We start from the raw sequence: 22,761 nt of genomic DNA, 5'->3' as shown, positions 1-22,761 counted from the left end.
AAAACTCATCCCGCCGTGATGTCGCTGTAACTGAGTGTAATCATTAATATTTTCATATGATTCTATCGATATAGACTTCATTGACACAAATCCTGTATAAAGAATGCCGCATTTCAAATTAACACTTCAAGTATGTTTTTATATTTACATGCGAAATGGTTCATACAAGTAGGGTTTGTCTTGGATTATAAACTGCATATTTTTATTTGGTTTTGAAAATCTTATTTTTTCAAATAAACCAATGTTTATTTGTTATTATGTTTATTTTGAATGGAGAATAAGTACATATATATATATATATGTATATATACTTTTGTTTACACGCAGAACAAAAATTACATTTTCATTTTATATTAAAAACCCATGCAGATAATTAATTATAATTATTATAAATCTGATATTTTTAAAATATAATTTAATTAAATGATGAATCTGTAAAAGAAATTTTGATTCGATTAAAAGTTTCTAAATTTTAAATAAAACTTTAATTTTAGTACAAAAAACTGCTTGATGTACAGTTTTACTTTTTTTCGAAGAATATATGTTATTTGATTTTACGATGAATTTATTTTTAGCTTGAGCTCAAGCTGCTCCTTTGAAATTGAGTTCGCACGCAATATGATCGCTAGTCATTTTAACTTTACGATTGATCACACGATGTTGGATGGGGCCCGACAAATATATAGTGCGCGTTTCATAGTTAATATTATGTTGTTTACAGATCGACGGAAGAAACAGCCGACAACTATCGTAATAAATATCGTAGCGAATGGCTTGTCGATAACATCACCGGTACGGCGAACGGTAATTCTATCGAGTACCGAGTGAATCGCAAGAATCTTCAGCTAAGAATTGGTCCGAACGAAAATAAAAAATATTTGAGTCTATCCGCATACGCTGCCAATCGCATGGGACGAAGTCTACAGACTTATCTCGGAAGCGATAACGCGATTTTATTGAGCCATCCGTGGTGGTGGCACGGTGAGTCTTCCAACGAGAGCAGCACGAAAGGTCCTGTGGGCACGTCGTCGACCGGTAAAATTATAATATTACTGTTTACTACTAATGAATAAGGATGTAATAAAAACAGTTGATATTATAATTTACACTTTATTGTTCGGTGAAAATCCGCCGAACAGAAAATTTCTGTTTTACTTAATAACTTTTTTAGCGTTATTTACTCATTTATCTCAATACATCCAAGAAAAAATATGTTTTGAGTTAATTTATTTTTTTATTATTTCAAAAAACTTATCAAATTTTGACTTCCACTTATGGGAAACGAATATCTTTCGCTGTTTAATGATATTACTACACGTGTGAACGGAAATCGTTTTTATAAAATAAAACCTTTATAGGCCATAAAAAAATTCGGCAATCCCAAAGCTGACTATCGTCAGCATCTAATTTCGTGAATAATAATCAAAAATGTAATAAATTAGTATGATTCAAAAGGATCGCCCCGGGAACGATTTTCGAATACGATGCACGATCGCTTACCGTCATGCAGAGACCACTATATCCCGCACGGTTTCACACCTCGACTCCTCCTCGTTTCTTTCCACCCGGTTTCAAACGTTTTTTCCCCCTGCTGATACCGAACTTTTGGTCGATTTCGATCGTTGGATATTTGACTTTTTCTAGAATGGTGGATAATGTTGAGCGGCAGCGACGACCGGCAAAGCAAATCGGTCAACGGTGGTAGTGGCGGCGGCAGCGGCAATGGTGCCACGGCGAGCATAGTAATCGCGTTGACGGTGATGATCGTAACGATCGTCGGCGTCACGTTGATTTTGTTGTGGAAACGACAAGGCGGGAGATCGGTGTCGTCGACAAGCGCGACGGAAACAGCGATCGTCACAAATCTGATCGCGCCGAACAACCACCATCGCACGGCATGCGACGATAAGACCGGCAAAAAGTATTCACTGCTATCGCAACAGCAGCAGCAGCAGCAACAGGTGCAGCAGCGAGGCAACAACATATATCCAAATCTGAACGCGTCGAATGGCGACGATTATGACGACGACGACTACGACTACGGCAACGACCGTACGACCGTTGCGGCGACGGTGGCACCCGATATAATGATCCAACAGACCTACGGTAAACAGTTTTTGGCGTCGATCACGAACCGCGGTATCCCCGGACCGGAGAGCTGCGTGTGATCGGCCGGGAGAGCCGATGCAAAACGGATCTTTTATTTCAAACAACATACGTTCATGATAATATAATAATGTGTTATAATTTTATAAGAATCATATATTCCCCTGTCTGGTGTACCCCGTGCGATTTCATAGGTATTTAATCGTCGAGCGTAACATTTTGTGAACTCGAACCCAATCACATCATAAACGATTGTAGTCTATGTACGTTTTAACATCGATTTAAAAATTCCGTACAGGTACGCCGTCCTATTGTTAAAATTAGTGCTCCTACGTGGACGCGGTCACTAGGTGCCGCTACGATCGTTTAAATAATGGAAAACCTGGTTTTATCGAATTGAAAGCAAATTATTACACTAAAGTCGACGACTGCGTCCATGTATAAGCCACTAATTTTTACAATAGTATGGCATAGCTGCATATACCAAAGCCAATGGTTTTAATTAATATTTTATGGTTTTTTTTTTTTTTTTTTCAATACTATCGCAAATTTCTCCTTTTTCGTCCCTAGAATGTATTCATTAATACTATTAAGAATGATCAAGATCATAGTCGATAAAAATCCCGTAGTTTTGCCATTTCGAAGAGATAGACCGATGTAATATTATATGCCTACGTATATATTATTATCATGATATACTATAAATGTTCGATCCATCGCCACATTGCGTTCGACTTGTCTAATTAAATGTTGTTATTTCTATTATTTTTTAATTGTTGTTGTAAAGACGTTATCTATTAGGGTCATATATATACATTTATACGTGTGTTTGTGTGTGTGCGCGTGTGTATATGTAAAAATATTTCAGATATCGTGTATAACAAATATATATTATAAATATATCTATATATTATATTTATACTTCTATAATATCTTTTGAGTGATGAATGTTCCATCAATACTCCTGTTCTATCATAATTTTGTAATATCAATATTAGGTCAAATTATGCGATAACGGTTTTCATTTTCAATTAGATTTAACATATCAAGTAAAATATTTTTTTTTTCCGTTCGTAATTTTAGCATTTATAAATCGGTTGATGATTTAAAAAAATTTAGTTAATGTATTATAAAAACAAAAGTTTTCATTAATCGTTTGTTCAATTACTTTTGACGTTCGATATCTAAGTTTAATGCCTATAGAATAATAGAACCCCAGTAATCCAGTAATATTTTTTTGATTTTTGCGTGTCGTTATTCATTTTCAATCAAATAATTTAAGCAACTGTGTATTTTTTACATAATAAGTTCTATATACTACGAATATATCCATACTTCAAAATTATACGTATTATAATTAATAATTTCATGTATTGTATTACACTGTATTACCGAATACCGATAAAGATTTCTTTTGTTAAATATTTTAGAAGAGTTACTCTTTAGCATTTAATAAAAATTTAAATATGATGGAATACCACTTACAGTATGTTTCAGAATAAACTTAGATATGTCTAGTTATACCTATATATGTTTATAAAAATTGTTTTTAAAAATATCATATTATAAAAAATCCACTTTCATGTTTGAACTAGATTTGTCCATGACTCTATATGCACTATCTATAATCTAAATTTAACTTATTTTATTTATATAAATTTATTTTTATTTTTTTATTTATGAAGAAAATTAACAAATATGATATTGCACAATAAGATGATATGAAAAAATAATTTGCAAACACATGAAAAATATCAGAGAGAGGCCATCCAGTGATAGAACGCTTTGTGTCAGAAGTTACATTCATACTCGTATACGTACACTTAACATTGTTTTTTCTTTTATTATTATTTATTTATTTTTTTTTTTTTAAAGAAGATAACGACACCATTTACAGTTTAATCGACGGAACGGTTTGTCAAGAAGATTGATATCAGAAAGACGGGTAATTAGAAAGTTCAAGTGGGAATAGAGTTTGCGATAAAAGTTTAGTGTTTTCTTTTCATATGTATATTACTCAATGCATTCAAATAATAATATATAAATAATTTAATTTCCTATCAATTTAGTACGACTTTTATTCTGAAACATATTATTGAACAATATTGTAATTATTTATTTAGAAATCAATTACTAATTGAAATTTAGTTATAGGAATACGTTAAAACTATTGTTATGATAATTATTGTTATACAATTATACTAGGTATCAAAATTATAAATTGTACTAAGACTGTAGTTTTGTTAGTAAATTATATCCAAATATAACCGCATATTATTATACATTAAAACCAAAATTACAATAAAGAAACCGTATGCCACTGTACTAATTGAAATTGAAATAAAAACAATTATATTATAATCAATAATGATGACTGACTGATTATTAATTTATTAAATATTCTTACCTAAGCAAGTATACAGTCGCGGCTCCAAGGGGGTGGGGGACACTAGGGCCATATCCCTCCGGGCTTTTCAAAAACGTAAATTTTTTAATATATTTTTGAACATGTAAACTGTAAAATCCAGATTATTTAATTAGATACTTACCTGACAATTTCATTTTGCCTTAAAACCATATTAAGGTGTGTATCATAATATCAGAACATAGTCGGACTCTGTGACTTAGTAAAAAAAAAAAAAAAATTTGAGGAAACAACTATTATTAAGGCTAGAGTTTTTAATATAAAATATTTTATTAAACAAAACCAAGTATAATGTGTAAATACAAGAGATTATTTATTGGTAAACTTGCATTCCAGGTTAGTATATTCTCTAAGCCCTCTCTGCAATTTAGCGATAGCTAAAAAAAAATTCCCTCCCCTTGGTAAGTCTCTGAAACCACGCCTGCCTGTATAGTTAAATATATTTATTGGAATAATATGCGAAAATAAAGAAAATTATTTCATATGTATTAAAGAAAAAAATGTAAGAAACATTCATTCCATAATTAAAATTAAAATGCGAGTATAAATAATAAAAATCAAACTTTTATAGAAAAACAATATGACTCAGTGTATAGAGAGTTTTTATAAATTAATAAAATACAAATAAAAAACAGTCACAATTATATTGATCAAAGACGGAGCGTTTCAAAATTGTAAGGGAAAACACACTTTTAACTTAATTTAAAATAAAATTTAAAAAAAATTAATTAATTAACTGATACTTCAATTCGGTTCAGGATTTTTAATCACAAAATAATAAAATTAACTAATAATTTTAATTATACTTTTCATGCACAAAAAACAATCCATATTTTATCATACCTGTGAAACTAACCTGTGGAACTCACGAACAACCAAAAGTATGTCAAAATGATAGGGAAGATGAATTGATGAAATAATGCTCAAAACCATTGCACGATATCTATTTAAAAATTGTGGTGAACTACTACGGTTTAAAATAATATACAACGAGCGTAGATTGTTAATCTGGCTGAAACACGTCCCCCCCTCCAACGAAATTCATATATTTTTTTTTTTTACTATACATTTAGTATGCAATTTGTATGAATTTGTATGCCATTCCCCAAATTTGTATGAACTTAATTTTAGCCAAGGCTGGGCAAGTTAATGATATTTTTTAACTCAGTTAAGTTGATTGAGTTCATGTTCAATTAAGTTAATTTACATGAGAATTGCATAAATTAAGTTAAAAATGTCGTTAACTTAATTTCAATTAATAAGTTAAGTTAATTACAAAAAAAATTGTTTAAGGGGGCCGGAGCGTAGCATGTTTTAAGGAGTAATATTAAGGAGGAATTTTATATCACATGAACATTTTGGCTGTGCCAATGTGTGAGTAGTAAATGAACATAAGGGTTTTTAATCCGTTATCGCTTTTATCATACCACTGTACATCGAATTCCCGGAACTACAATAATAATCAAAATGAACATTTTATCTTTACATTATATTAATTTGCACAACTTCACGTTTTGATGATCCAATATTATTACAATATAGGCAGTAGTTTGGACAGTATAGTACTATAAGACATAAATAATACTGTGGGAGCGCATATAAATCTGGACCGTATATATATGGAATTTAAAATCTGGATTGTATAAATATGGACTTTATTTATTTGGACTGTACAATGGGATGTAAAAATCTAGATTTTATATATACATATATATTATTATTTAATTACCTACCTAACCATTTAAGCCTGCTGAGAGCTGGTCGTTTTTTCACAAATTCGAACCAAAAAGCTGAAGAAAAATTCATCCGGTAACTAAATCCTGATTTTAATTTTGAAAACACATTTGAATACTTTACTCTCTTGTCTATGTTTTGTGAAAAATAATTGTTTTAATTTATTCGTTTTTTATAAGCATACAGTAAAAGAAAATTTAAAAAAAAAATGTATTTGGTACTATGATATATAAACGATAAAATATTTATGTTATAGCTAGAAATACTACAATTCTTAGAAATGCTCTAGCGTCCATACGCGCATGCACAATTCAATATATACGAAGAAAATACTTTTGAACTTTAATGCTTATAAACAAAAATTGTAACTAACGATTTTTGATTTTTTTTTTTTTTACTACAATAAGTAAAACTTATAATAAACCTTTTATTCAATTTTAAAGATTTTTTGGATAGCTAAATTTTTTTTATAGACACAAAAAAACTTCAAAAATTTCAATTGTCTATAAATATCTTAAAAAAGTCAAAATATTTTGAAAATGTAATCGTAAATAAATACGGCTAATGTAAACATTTGATGAAAATTTCAAGTATTTACAATGATTCGTTTTTGAGGTACAGCAAATTAAAAAATTTGATTTTGTCAAAAACTGATTATACATAAAAATTCACGTTTTTCCGTTATTTTTTTGTGATTTTTCCTAACGCTTTTGAAAACTTCTTGATCTTTTACTTTTGACTCCCCAAAGTACCAACTAGATGAATTTTCCCTTTCAAAGAAGGACTGAAGTAAAAAATCAAAGCATTATTTCTACTCAAAAACGTTATAAAGTTGTTATAAGTAAAAAGTAAAAAAACAAACACCATTGTAAAATCAATAAATTTATCAATCTAAATAAACTTACAAAATTATTTTAATTTGTAAATTAATACAAAAAATATATTCACTATATATCAATCAATATACATTATAATTACCTCATCATTGTTTTTATGATCTTCGCGTTTTTTGCGTTTCAAGTTGGCAAAATTAGGTTTTTTCCGTAATGCACATAGCCTGAGACGTCCTTTTTTACTCAAACGCCAGTCTTTATTCATTTTAAAATTCAAAAAAAAATTACTGACGAGAAAAATTAAACTTGACTTTTTGAATAGTTGAAAACAACTAGTTCTATTTGATTTGTGCTAACATAAATTAATTTATTATGATCTATTTTATACTTTACAATGATTTTAATTGTTATAATACATTATTATTTCATTTCCGTAGCCATTAGTTCTAATTGACTGATAATCGTTTGAAATGAGGGTGGTATTTAATATTTATGTTATGGCTAGGTACTAAATTCTTAGAAATGTTCTGATTCCCATACGCGCATGCGCAGGTCAATGAACACGAAGAAAATTTACACCACGCTAATAAAATGTCAAAAACGCCAAAAATCTAGACAAAATTGGGAGACTTGGGATTGATGAATTTAAATGTTGAAAACAGATTTAATTAAATCACTATGTTAGCTAGGGATTGACCAGAAGAATTTTCTATATTGTAATCAAATAATAAGATATTGACAATTTAAAAAAACAGAAATTTATGTATTTTAGTATTTAAGTACACCATTATTTTTTGTAATAATAAAAATTCCTTCGAAGAAATTTTAGTAAAAACGTTCAAGATTTTTAATTTGTTTTCAAAATTAAAATCCGTCGAACCCAAGTCCCACAGTTTTGTCTAGCTTATGACCTGTTTTACGTGATTTTTTGTATCGTCTACAGCCCCCTTAAATTAAAGTGATATATTAACAATTTACATCAGATCTTAATTAACATTAATGATAACGAAAATGCATAAAAATCTTATTTAAGAATATTTTCTATTTAACCCTAATTAAAGTAGAAAAATATACATTTCTTAATTTGGATTATTTTTAAGCACTCAAATGTCAGATTTACAGTAATTTATGTACGGTATATTTTTTAAAAAATTTTTTTTCATACAAATCACATATGATAAATATAATTTACAAAAAGTATTCTTTTTAATGTCCAATAACAGTATGACAGCTTTCCGTTTGCCACATCTGGCTCAACAGTCGCTGTTAAGGTGCGATTCCTAGTCTGTAAACGTGCGGCCAGTATTCGTGAACGTATTATTATTCAATAATTTGTAATTATTTTATTACAAGTAGAGTAATTTGAGGGTTTCTAGGTGTCTTCCCCCTTAAAAAGTTCTCCCTAGGAACCCGCAATACCGCAATAATTTCCCCCTTAGAATGCAACCCTCAACACAGACAAACCTAACAAAAACCATGACCCTCCCCTTAAAATTATATTATTTTCACTGATGAAATACGGCATTACCCTTTCCCAACACAAACAAACATAACGAAAACCACTACCTTCCCCTTAAATGTAACCTGCAATACATAAAATCCGAGTGAAAATCATGACCTTACCCTTACCCAACACAGACAATCCTAACTATAACCCTCCTCCCTATACAGTGTTTTCAAACCACACGCCACTCTCCTAAATACAGCTCATCAGCCCCTTTACGCGTCACCAACCGAAGATAATGGTAATACATGTAATATTATTTCACTGCAATAATATACATTCTATACAAAACACGATTTGTTAAATCAGTTAATACAGATCTTTATAATATATTATCAAGAAAAATCATAAGTATCTATAACTTGAGGAAAAAAAACAAATGTCATAATAATTTCGTGAAGATAGATTCGTCATACATAGCGTAAAGGATAATTATAACTTAAATCACATTATTCAGTGATCACAGTAATGTTCAAGTATTGTTTTTTTCCATTATTATAATTAAGTGCCAGTAGAAACATGTCCAAATTTGGTTTAAACCTGTCGAATTTGGTCGGTCATATACCCCTACCCTATCATACTATAACAGTGTTATTATTATAGTACCATACAGTATTGCTAGGAGCGCTATCATCGCATCGAACGATATACAGAAGATCACGCACAGATTTTGACTCGTTCATACTACATATAATATAATCTGTACACACATTTTTAAATTCAGTACTGTATAAGTACTTTGAAGGATAAACACGTGTTTTCCGAGTTCAGTTTTTTTCGCTTCTTTGGAGTTAATGCACCTCGTTTGATTTATTTCAACGAATTAATAATGTTCGTCTGCACCGTATATACCAAATCCTTTACAAATGGTTCTAATTTACATCAAAATGATAAATCCCTCAATAAAATCAAGTTTATATGCAGCTCCTGTCGTCAAGTGTGAACACGTAAAGATAACCTCATCAGACATACCTACTCATGAAGAACATCGTAAGTATTATTTAATTAGCAATATATTAATTTATGTAATCTGAATACTATACTAGGTTTATAAAATCTAGTTTGTTGTTCATGTATACATAATAAATACAATATATTAAATCTCAACCGAATTAATGATTTTATTTATAATGTTTTTTTTCAGCCTTAATTCGATCAATAAAAACTGAAAAACGTTCAAACATTCAATGCGAAATCAAAGAAAATGAAATGTATCAATATTTCTCAACAGAGAACACAGAAAACTTCTACAGTAATGATGGTAGGTTTATTTACATATATTTACATATATCATAAGGACTGTGAATTTATTATACTAAAACCCTAAAAAATTCAAAATTATAAAAAAAAAAAACGAACAAATTTTAATGAAAACAAATTATAATAACAATATACGGCAAAAACATAGAAAAATAAAACTTTTGGTATTCTAGTCTAGAATTAATCTTTTAATCAATATTTTTACAAAAAAAAAAAAATGTTATTATTCTATTTGATTTATCATAAAAACAAATATATTTATCAAAAATATCAATATTTGCTTCTTAATATTTAGTAGAAAAAAATAAATAAAATGTCTATAGAAATAAATTATTAAAAACACCGCAAAGATGAGATAAAAAATAAATGAATGTTTAAAATGTAAAATAGTAATTTTTTAAAATCAAACTCTTGGTACTTAATTTAAACTTTGTGCTAAGACGAACTAAACAAAAAAGTAAAGCATTCTCCTACACAAATTCACAGTCTATTGATAATAACCTGTATTATACTATTATTTATTTTAATCATCTAAATTTGTTATATTATAGAACCATTCTCATCGATTACACCAACCAGCAAATGAACAAATTATATTGAAAATTCATTTAATGCGGTTAAAGCAAAAAAAAAGGCTCGTATGGAACTAGTTAAAACATCGGGATTTGTTGAAACCAAATCATCACACGCTCGTAAGAGTTTGATATTACAAGAAGAATATCGATAATTGTTTTAACTATCATATATTCCTCGAATCTTCAACGGATGAATTAATAAATACTTAATTACTATCAGTTAATCACCCAATCAAATATAATATGAAACTTGAAGCTACTTACAAAAGACCACATTAACTCATCAAAGAACAGATCATTCAAAACCATAGCAAAGGAGATTTTCACAGATACAGATAAAAGAAATGTGATTGAAAAATATTACACATTTTCACATTCGAATGTATCGATGGATTACTTCTAGGTGTATACTAATATACACCTATGGGTAGTTCGTCATACCACAAAAATACACAAAATACAAACCAACAATGTTTTAAATGGGCAATACTGACAAAACATATCGATGAATATCGTAATCAAACCATGTTTATAGATGAAGAACATCTTTACGATTTTTCAGATCTTAAATTCCCAACACCTTTACAGATATAAAAATATTTATCCAGAATAACTTGAATGTTTCAATAAATGTGTATGTTCTAAAACAAAATAAGAAAAATCACTTTATTTACCCATTAAAAGTTGTGGATGAGGAAAAATCAGATCATTTCGATCTCTTACTGATTACCGATGGAGATAAAATCACTATACATACATTTCAAATTTCTCACGCCTTGTTAGAGCACAAAAAACGTATCATAAAGAAAAAGTTCTTTTCTGCAATAGATGCTTCACATCATTCGATAATCAACCCCTTAAAAATACATTATATGGACAAGCAGCACTAGATTAACACAATCTGATAAGCGGAGTACACAAACCAATTTTACTTCAGATGCCTAGTACAATGCTAGAGTTTGATGGGTGGAGTAAGACTCAACGGCATCCGATAGTTATTTACGCAGATTTTGAAGCACTTCTGGTAAAATGTACGGAAAACAAAGGCGAAAATACATCAGCTATTCAAAAGCACAAACCAATGAGCTATGGAATATTCGTAAAGACTACAAAAAACGTTCCCATAGATCTGCTAGAAAAGTTCAATATACCTCAAAAACCAATTATTTTCCATGATAATGAATCACACCAAGACGTAACCAAAAAATTCATGAAAGAAGTTTAGGGCGGAGGGTTATAGTTATGATTGTCTGTGTTGGGTAAGGGTAAGGTCATGGTTTTCACTCGGATTTTATGTATTGCCGATTACATTTAAGGAGAAGGTAATGGTTTTCGTTATGTTTGTTTGTGTTGAGAAAGGGTAATGTCGTATTTCATCATTGAAAATAATATAATTTTAAGGGGAGGGTCATGGTTTTTGTTAGATTTGTCTGTGTTGAGGGTCGTATTCTAAGAGAGAAATTATTAGTGTATTGTGGGTTGCTAGGGAAGACTTTTTAAGGGGGAGGACACCCAGAAGCCCCTAAATTACCTTACTATTACATTTAACTATTTAATCACTTATCTCGGTCTCACTGTCCGCCGTCGAGTCCGCAGTGCCCTCCAAGACTTTCAACGTTGTGTACGACGCTTCGCACTTGATGTCCGGGGGCGCGGCGTATTGCGTCAGATGAACCGGCCCGGTTTTCGGTATGGCCGACCACGGGGTACCTGTGCATGAGAAGAGTTACGGTCGGTGTGTGATTTTTGACGAAACGCGCAATCGCGACACCCGTTCCGACAGCGCGACTACATTTGTGTTCGGAATTGTCACGTTCACTCCAGTGGCTAGGGGATGTTTCTAGTGTCCAGAATGGGAACAATTTTTTCGAGCACTATTTTCATGGTACCAAAACTCGAATCGACCGAGAAGACCGTACAGTAAAAATATTATTTAAGTGAAACGTTCTCTTCAGTAGTATACACTAAAAAACATACGATTGATTCGGCAATTCGATATCACTCGTTATAGTGCGTTGAATAAACACACATTGGTTTTTTTTTTTTTTTTATCTATTTCGTTACTATATAATACGAACTTTCCGACGAACAGTCGTCATACATGCACGTGTTTTTCACCGTTCTGTCAGATTTCTCTGTCTTTCGCTCTCGAGTTCACTTCACCCGTTGAAATGTATACGTGAATAACCAGTTAATTTTCCACTCAAGTATACTCGAATATTATACTATTCTAAGCGTCCTGGTTCTCTTCAAAAATAAAAACTAAAAATTTTTAACTAACCGGTAAGAAAACAATTCACTTATAATAGTCCACAATATTACGCAACCAACGCGCGATAGCGCGGCGCACAACGCCGATTAACGATAGCAAACCATCCCGTCGTTATCTATAGCACAGTCCACAAGCTCGCACACATACACTGTCACGCCGTACCGTACCATAATAATCATAACCATATTACTATTACATCTGCCGCTTTCATTACAAATATGCCAAAGCAATCAACGCAAATAGTACCTCCGCTAATAGTAAAAATAAGCCGAGTAACAAAAAAAGTTCATCCGAAGATGAAAACGGCTTTCGTTCTCTACGAATCTCTCACAACAAAAATCCACCACAAACCACCCCGAAAATATTCTCGTCACCAAACCGTTACACAGTTCTCCAAGGCACAAGTACTTTTAATTTTGACGATATAACTACTTATACTGATATAAATGAATTACATAACCGCGACCGTACCGACCCTATAGAGAAGACTGCATCAAATGAGACGGGAAAAAAAGTCAAAATACCACCAATTTTCATTTCAAACCAAAGCCTTAACTACAAACTTCTTTGTGAATCACTCATAGAAATTGTCGAAAAAAACGATTTTTATTGCAAGACTCCTCAAAAAAAACATAAAGCTTCAAGCCAACACTTCTGACGACTATCGTCAAATTATTCATTTAAGCAATGCGCAATTTCATACTTTTCAACTCGAGGGCGAAAAGCCTCTCAGAGTTGTAATTCACAACATCCACCCTTCTTCAACCTGCAAAAATATAAAATCAGATTTGGAAAACTTTAATCTCAACATATTACTAGTAATGAACGTTCGACAACGGCATACAAAATAGCACTCCCGCTTTTCTTCGTCAACTTAGCAAAATATGAAAATTGTAAAACAATTTTTGATAACACCTCTATCCTCCACACAAATATTAAAGTGGAAAAGCTTAGTGGTTGCATAACGGACATAATCGCAGCTACGCCGAAAAAAAAAAACAATATTGTACCGCAGTCTTTCTAGACAACGCACAAGCATTTGACCGAATGTGGCATGCCGGCCTCCTCTATAAACTTAAAAAGATTTTACCACCTTCGTTTTACTTAATTTTCCAATCGTACCTCACTGAACGTCAATTCGCTGTTTGATATCGCCAAGTTTATCATCCTTATCCACAATCAACGCTGGAGTCCCACAAAGAGCAATAGCTGTCCCTCTTTTTTTTAATACATTCATTGCTGACCAACCGACCTCATCAAATACCTTAGTAGCTGAATACGCTGACGACAAAACCATTCTTTTCGTTTACGAAAATCCTCTCACGGCTTCTGAAAATCTCCAATCCCACTTTCATGAAATAGAATCTTGGTACAAAAACTGGAAAGTTAAAATTAACGAAACGAAATCATGGCATATTACCTTTACACTCAAACATGAAATCTGCCCACCAATAACATCAAATAATATTATAATACCAATCTCGAATACAACGAAATACCATGGAGTACACTTTGGTAAAAAACTAAACTGGTCACACCATATCCAATAACTCAAAGTAAACGCCTGTCTACGCTTACTTAGACAAATCCTGCATTCAAAGTCGAAACTTACTCTTCACACAAATCTCTATAAGCTCCTCTTAAAACCAATATAGACATATGGTATTCAGATTTAGGAATCCACCAAAAAATCAAACTTGAATAAAATCCAAATATCCCAAATAAAATCTTCCGCCTAATTACTAATGCTCCATTCTACGTAACAAATCAAACATTACATTCTGGCCTAAAAATGAAAATAATCAAACAAACTGCTACAAATTATTACACTCGATACCACAACTCTTTAAAAAATCATCCGAACAACCTCGCAAAATATTTGACTTTACTTATCCCTGGAAACCCTTCCAAAAGACTGAAAAGAAAATGGTGCCGTGACCTTCTCTTTAATTAATCTCATAATGGAAAATATAACGCCCTAAAAAGTGTCATCAATGGGTGGCTTCTCCAAATTAAATTCAATGTCTGTTTTTCTATATTATCATTTACGCTTATTGTACTCAAATTTTATAGATTGTGTAAAGCAAATAAAAAAAAAAAAATTAAAAAAAAATATAATACGAGTATACTCGTATCTTCACGGTTTTGTGATACGTTATATATTGTAAACTCTATAAGTTGATTGTATACCGGTGGGCAAATGAGCTTATCGTTTTAACCTTGTTTGTATAAAGTAACTAGTGGCTGTTCGAGATTTAAAATATTTTATTGTATTTTCAGTGCTTAAGTACTTAAATAAAAAATTAACATATTGTTTGTTTTTGGCTTTTAATTTTCGATTTGTTCAAGTTGGGTATATGTTTTCTACAAACGTTTAAGTTCATTTAAAATAAATGTGTTCCGAAAATGTTTTTCTGGTGCAAAAGAACTGACGGGAACCTTGCCTACAAGTACAGAGGATACAGAGTTTGACATTTTAAAATTATTTTTCATCAACACATTCGTAGATTCGACTTGTGTATACAATTTATTCGATGAGTGTCTTTTAAACTATCAAAAAAATATTATAACATAGTTAATCAATTATGTATCGATATCAATGGCTTTAAGGTAAAATATGATTCGTCTAATTTAAAATAAAAATTGATTTTATATGTCCAATCAATAAATCTATGTCTTTTCGTGTATCAAAAACTGTTAAATATAAAGTGTTCAAAATTATGTGAACCACCTTATATATTCATAAATGGAATCTTGTGAATTCATCATATTCTTAAATGCACGAAAAATTTGTGACATGTCATTAAATAGAGGTTTACATCGGTATTTATTTTAACCACGCAATATGACCGGTAATACAAGTTTTAACAATAACATTAATAATCTAATAATTAGATTAAATTAGAGTTCATTATTAACTAATACAGTAGTCCCCGCTTATAGTATTCACTGGTTATAAGAATCAGTCGCTTATAGTGATCAAAAATGCCAGGAACGGAACAAACAGCCGTTATAAGTGCATTTTTCGTCACTTACAGTGTTCGGGTTTTCGGTTATTGTGATCAGAAATATGAAATATAACTATAATTTACAATAATATCACCTCTTTTTGTGTATGGAGAAAACGATTACGAATGACAATTATCTTAATCGTGAACTTTAGTCGAGCTAATTTTATCTAATGTAACCCACGTAATAAGCGACACTTCATATTGTACATTCGTACATGCTTGAACCGTTTTTGTTCACACAAGCACCGATATTTTTACACTTTATATTTAGTTTGTTTACTTCCGTCGTTCAGTGTACTGTTTGTATAGTATGTAGTTGTATACTGTATTATGACAAGTAAGGGCACGCTTTCAATTAGTGTAAAAAATATGTATTTTCGAGTCACCGTTTATAGTGATTTCCGGTTATAATGATCACAGTTCTCTCGAACGAATATGATCACTATAAGCGGTAATCACTGTACGACCAAAAAAAAAAAAAACTGATAAGCCCATATTGAGAAATAAACAAAATAAATAAATGATTCTTTTTCTATTCAAGAATTATTTGAAGAAAAACATACAATATTTTTTTGGATTGTGTTAAAAAAATATTATCTTATCGTAAGTATAGATAAAACAATACATATGGTTAGAATATTTAAGATGTAAATTAAATTTATAAAAAACCAATGTGAATTTAAAAAGTTTGAATGGCTTCCCAAAAATTTCACATTCGTAACGCATTACAGTATTGGGGCATTTATTGACCTTCGATTTATTGCCATCGATGCATCGATGTTACAACTATCAAAGTTATTATTGTATTTGTACTGATATCCACATCACCCCCTCCCCCATGAAAACTTTAAAAAAATTGTATTCAAATATTTTACATATAATTTGTATTACCATTTCTGAAATTTGTACGGCACCTGTTTATCCGGAAAAAACAATTTTCTATCAGCGGTGAGGAGGAAACGTTTCTCCAGCCTCACCTACGCGGAAAAATAATTTTTTCCAAAAATTTTCTACGTCAATATTTAATATGTGATTTACATGCATTTGTACGACGGTTTCTAGAATTTGTATGTCACCTTCTTTTTCACGTATTACAGAAGAGGGGTTGCCATAAAAATTCCGGAAACGGTCGTACAAATTTATACAAATTATGAGTAAATGGTTTGTGAAAAGAATAAGTTTAGATTTCAAATTTAGATGGGCGGGAACAATGGAAAAAAGGTTTTTCGCATATTACAGGATTGGGGGTGGCGTAAAAATTCCGGAAATGGTCGTACAAATTCATACAAATTGAGTTATTGAGTTTTAGTAAATTCAAAAAAAGAAAACTGATTTATTTACCTTAGGAGGGCCGGAGACATATGTCTCTGGCCCCTCTTCAGTATTTTTAATATATGTCTAATAACAACGTCGTACAAATTCTGAAAACTATCGTATAAATTCATATAAATCATGTACAAAATATTTGAATAAAATTTTTTTAAAGTTTTCGTGGTAGGGGATCGGTGACATGGACGTATTTGTACTGTGCAACAGACAATGCTCAAGCGACAACTAGTTACCTCCACACACACACACACACACACACAACCAACCACACCACGGATGTCCCAGCGACGCAGCACTCACCTAGCATGCCGACGAAGTGGCCGGCTAGCGTCCACACGCGAATGCTCTGGTCCACGCTGCTGGTCACCAACAGTTCCAGTTTGTCCACGTACTCGATATGCGTCACCCTCTGCGTGTGAGCGCGGTACGAGTTGACCAGCTGCGGCCCGGCCACGTTCACAGCAGCCGCGCGCTCGGCGCGTCCGATGCGTGGCGAATTCTGCAGGAACGGAAAGCGCAGCTGAAGCGTATCAGCGCTCACGGTGTCCGCGGGATGCGGATGCCCGAAGGCGGACACGTGCCACGTCTTCACGTAGCCGCTGTTGAATCCGGTAAACAGGTACCGGTCGCGCACGTCCGACGACATGCACGTCACGTGGTCGCCATGCTCGTGCGTGGCCACGAACTGCGCCACGTACACAGGCATTACGTGCGTGCACCACAACTGCACCACGCCGTCAGACGTGGCTAACAGCAGCTTACCGACTCCGACGGCCTCGGGTCTTGACTGCAGGAAGCGTGACGTGACCGCTACCCCGACGCCTTTACCTAGCTCTCTCCGCAAACTTTTCTCGATACTCAGCGAATACAAAAAGACTATTAAGCCTGCGCTTGTCGTCATCACCAGCAAATTCGACTGCGAGTTCATGCACATGCTCAACACGTACTCGTCGCGTTTCATGTCCCACGTTACCACGTGGCGCAACTCGAAAGTTACTAGAATCTTCGTCGCCCGCCGATTACTGACCATTATCAACAGCTAGTGCATTCCAATCGCAACACAATTTCTCTCATTATATCGTCCAGTTTTTCTTCCAAATGATTTACAAAAACTAAAACTTATTACGAACTCAATAGCGAGTTCAACGATGGAAAACCATCTTTACCCCGACTTTGGAAACTAATTGAGTTTGTTTATATTTTTCTTGAGTAATAATTAGGTAGAGTGTATACCAATGGTTCCCAAGCTGTGATATACGCCTCTGTAGGGAGGCGCAAGGCAAATATTTATATTGTTTATTACACAATCATATATTTACTTTTAGATTGACAGTAATTTGTTCTTATTATTAAAATAATAAAAAAAAAAACCGTTGTTTTATTTATTCATGGAAGGCACGATTATTTATTTTTTTTTTGTTTTTAGGATGCGCGAACCAAAAAAGTTTTGGAACCACTGGTATTAACAATATACCTAGCTAATATTTTTCAAATTATTAAGGAATTGTCTACAGAACGAATAAAGTGCAATATGACATACAGATTTGGTGCACACCGGGCATATATACCTGATGAGGCGTCCAGATTATGTCCGATATACGGTTGCGGGACGGTATGGAGAACTTGTTGAGCTGCCTTAAATCGCTGGGGCTCCACAACTTTAAGGTGCCGTTCGTGGCGCCCGTGATCAGCAGCGTCTGGGACGGGTCGAACGCGGCCGCGGTGATCTCGACTGGTACTATGGAGCCGTCGGACTCGCTTCGGCGCGTGTGCGCCATGGGCCGCTGGACGATCGGCCGCCCGGCGCTCGGGTTCCACACGGTGATCATCGAGTCCGCGGCCGACACGGACACCAGCACGTGGAACAGCGCGTTGTACATGGTCTTCAGGACGGGCGCGTCGTGTGAGTGGCCGCTGGCCACGGGTTCGGGCTCCTGGTCGCCGAAATTCTCTTCGCAATTGTAGACGACGAGCGCGTCGCCGACGGCCAAAGTTAACGCGAGCATGGTCCGGTCGAAGTGCGCGGCCGAGTACGCGTGGTGGTCTACGAGACCGGCGCAAACGTCCAGCGTGGCCAGCCGCGACGGCTTGACTGCATCCCACACGATCACGGTCAGGTCGCTGGCCACGGAGATCAGATGCGCCGCCTTCGGGTCGTAGAACACGCGACGCATGGCCGTCCGGTGCCCATCCAAACTGACGATGGCCTGCACGGCCAACGCGTGCACTCTCCACAGCGTCAGCCGACCCATTCGGTCACCGGTGGCCGCGTGGCCGACATGCGCCACGCACACGCACAGCGCACCGTTCGGCGTGGTCGCCGCGTACTGCACGGTTCTGTGATGGACATTGTGGTCCACACGGCAGTACGCGATCGACCGGTGTCGCGACCCCGACACGGACGTGAACCACCGGCCGGTCGCGTCGCTGAACGCCACCCCGAGTACTTTCTCCGGGTGCAGGTCGGCGTATTGGATGGCGCGAAACGGCGGGCTGTTGTTGGAGTTATCGCGGACGATGGGGTTGTAGTCGAGCATATCGCTGACTTCGTACTCGGGCGGCGGCGGCTGGAACAGTTTGTGCGCGTCCTTGTAAAACGGATTCATCTCCGCGGTGCGCGGCCACAGCTCGAGCACCAGTACGTTGCCCTTGTCCGTGCCCACGGCCAGCCGCGACAGGCCTAACCTCTTCTTCTTTTCGTACACGTACGACAGACACGAGGTGAACAGCACGTTGTTCACGGTCATCCGCAGCTGGAAATTGGACGGGTCGTAGAACTTCAGCCGGTACAGCAACGCCACGCATATCACGTCGTAGTCGGGCAACACGATCATACTTTTCACCGAGAAATTCTCCTTTTTGTTATATAACCGATAAGGACAATAATTACCGGGTGTGCACGTTTATATGCGTTCGCGTACTTATTTTGCTCGCAAAACGAAATGGATTGACGAAATTGTCGCGTACGAATAGAACGAATAGTTTTATATATTTCTTTATTTTTTTACAATGTATAATAATTAATAATCTACGGATAGAATAAAGTATATGTGTATAAATATATATTAAGTGTAGATATATGTATGGTGGTATACTTCGAGGCTTATAACGGTTGAAATATAATCATATTGTTGGAAGGTTTATGGTAGTTTGTTGCACAAGCTCGATAAAGTGAGTTATCAAAACAAATTGGCAGAGTTTGAAGATGTTGGCTAATTTTGGACTTGATGTGTTTCAGCTAGGGCATCAATAGTTTGTATAGACTACTTTTAGTGAGAATATGTTAAGCAATGAGGACCCAACAGCAAACACAGATATTGGGGTCATTTTTCATCATTAAATGTAAGTAAATGAGTCGTGTTTGTCTGATTTTGAAACGGTTGATTGCTGAATCATATTTTCTCGGAGTGTTAACGAGGAAGTATTAGGGTAGTATTGATTTTTTAATTTTATAGAGCTTAGTAGTAACTTTATTCCATTTTTTCTCCATTAGTATAGTGAATCAATGTTGATAACATTGTGTATGTCACTGTAGGTGAAGATATGGGAGTTACGAGTATCGGAGGATAAATGAGCTTGTTTGGCAATTGTGTGTGCGCGCACGGATAATTGCGCTCTATAGTGCACGTTCTGAATTATCCTAACAATTTCGGTAGGTTTATGAAAATGTTGTGATGGTCGATAAAGAATCACTATGAGTCGTGATGTTGTGATAATTAATTTCTGAAATAGTATACTCCGTAGCTTTGAGAATAGCTAAAACTTCAGCTGTATATATGGGACATTTATCGGAGGGTCTCCGTTAGATTTGGTTATCTTCGTGAATGATAGTCATTCCGACACGACCTTCAATAAGAGACGCGTCCATATACATTGTGTAAGGGATTGTGAAATATATAAATAAATAAATAAATATGTGTAAGGTAGAGTTTTTCATTAAATAAATTTTAAATATGTTAGGTTATGTTGGTTTCTTGGGGAGTGTGTACAAAAATAAAGATTTTTCGGTAGCAATGATGTTATCGAAACCATATTTTTTGTGTGTATTATCTAGTGTTTATTTTGGATGAGATATAATGTTCAGGCCAAGTCTTGAAATTTAAGCTACTATGGCCATTTTTTCTTCTCATTGAGCTGCTAGAAATGGAATGCCCGCTATTGTTTGGATACTTTGAATTGGGCTAGAATTAATTCACCGATGGAAAGTCGGATTCTCGTATTTTAGATTGGTTCCAATATTTTTAAATGGGAAGGTTTGGCGGTTAAAAATATTGGAGTCCAGTAGTAAAATTTTGAGAGAATAAATTATTTATGTATTTTCAAGAGGGTAAGAGACTGGGTGCCTTATGTGGTATGTATAAGTATTTTTATCATGTTGAGTTTTTTAGGTTACATGTGGGGGATTTATGAGGCTTTGGAGTCAAAATTTATATCTAGGACTTTGACTTTGAGTTGGTTCTGGATTATGTGGTCACCAATGTTAATAAAGATATAAGCTTATTTAAAATTATTTCAACTACGGTTATTTGAGTATACTTGGTATCTTATTTTCTGCTAAAACACTTAAACCTAAATTCTTAACAGTAAATCATAAAAAAAACATTATACTACCTCACTTAATTGATGAGTCTTTATAAAAGTCATGTTTGGCGAGTAAAACTGCAACCCTCCGTTTTCATTAATAAGCACGTATAAATCGTGGTCGAACAGTGTTTCCGATGGTTGTTTGGTCAACGGTATGATCTCTATACCGATGATATTATTCGGAAGATTCTTGTCATATTCGATTGCTTCTTTAATTAATAATTTAGGCATTGACAGTGGTTCTTTCTTTTTCAAAAATATTTTATTTTCATAATGTGTTTTTATCTCGTATGTCAAATACTGAATGAATTCTAAAAAATTTATTGAGCCTTGTTTTTTATTATCTATTTTCGCAAACAATGGTTTTAAGTCTTCATCAGACAAAATTATCATGTACGATTCTAATATATCAAGCAATTCTTTTTTGTTCACTCTCCCTTTTTTATACATTTGAAATCGGTTTTTTATATCATCCAACTTCGCTTCATCCAAATTTTTCCAAAATTTGTGCAGATATATATTTACACCATTAATATCTAAAATATTATCTTCATCATTTTTTTCCATCTATTAAATAAAAATATATAATTTTATACGTGTAAAACTGGACATAATTATCACTCATTAAGTTTTAAAAACAAACTATAACTACTTATATAACTATCTATATAAACAAGTTATAAAAAGACAACGAAAAGACAGATTAAGAAACTAAGAAAGCAATAAAATACACAGATATCCCCAAATTAAAGAACTGATTAAAATCAAATAACAAATACACTGGCTTATACAAAATACCAAATTCAGAAAAATTAAAAACTCTATCTCCAGTTGGCCTAACTTCCTCACAAAAAGAAGAGAAAAATTAATATTAAACAGATTCCGCATTGGACACACTTAACTAACACATGGATACCTCGTGGCAAAATATGAAAAAAACTATGTGCACTACCTGCGGTATCGAATTATCAGTCAACCATATCCTTAAAAAACGCTTCCAGCACACAGAGGAACTCAACCAGTGGCGCAACCAGGATTTTTTTTAAGGGGGGAAGGAGGGTTCTAAAAATATAATTATTTTAAAGTAGCTAGCAAATTTAATTATTATTTTATAGTTTGATTAATGTA

General features: G+C 33.8%; 3 protein-coding genes across 4 annotated transcripts in view; 2 read left to right on the top strand and 1 right to left on the bottom strand.

The window, feature by feature from the left end:
• Nucleotides 1–3,162, top strand: part of LOC112692984 — a 55,542-nt gene extending 52,380 nt beyond the window's left edge. For both annotated transcript variants that reach the window (XM_025567830.1, XM_025567831.1), the window contains exons 14-15: nt 722–1,035; nt 1,645–3,162. In XM_025567830.1, coding sequence (XP_025423615.1) covers nt 722–1,035; nt 1,645–2,168 — 838 coding nt within the window. In that variant the 3' untranslated portion in view covers nt 2,169–3,162. The remainder of the gene's footprint in view (nt 1–721; nt 1,036–1,644) is intronic.
• Nucleotides 3,163–9,456: 6,294 nt separating this feature from the next.
• LOC112692928 lies at nt 9,457–10,589 on the top strand. The gene is made up of 3 exons (XM_025567751.1): nt 9,457–9,592; nt 9,747–9,863; nt 10,486–10,589. Exons 1-3 carry the CDS (start codon nt 9,469–9,471, stop codon nt 10,587–10,589), a joined length of 345 nt encoding a protein of 114 aa, XP_025423536.1. The 5' UTR covers nt 9,457–9,468.
• A 1,400-nt stretch (nt 10,590–11,989) lies between these two features.
• On the bottom strand, nt 11,990–22,200 carry LOC112692927 (WD repeat-containing protein on Y chromosome). The gene is made up of 4 exons (XM_025567750.1): nt 21,661–22,200; nt 18,618–19,904; nt 17,350–18,088; nt 11,990–12,147 (listed from the first exon to the last, which is right to left on the bottom strand). Exons 1-4 carry the CDS (start codon nt 22,198–22,200, stop codon nt 11,990–11,992), a joined length of 2,724 nt encoding a protein of 907 aa, XP_025423535.1.
• Nucleotides 22,201–22,761: the final 561 nt, after the last annotated feature.

This window comes from Sipha flava, unplaced genomic scaffold, assembly GCF_003268045.1.
Source record: "Sipha flava isolate LNK unplaced genomic scaffold, YSA_version1 79_pilon_pilon, whole genome shotgun sequence".
Lineage (NCBI taxonomy): Eukaryota > Metazoa > Arthropoda > Insecta > Hemiptera > Aphididae > Sipha > Sipha flava.
Note: the sequence above shows the minus strand (reverse complement) of the source record. Positions and strands in the feature narration are given on the sequence as shown.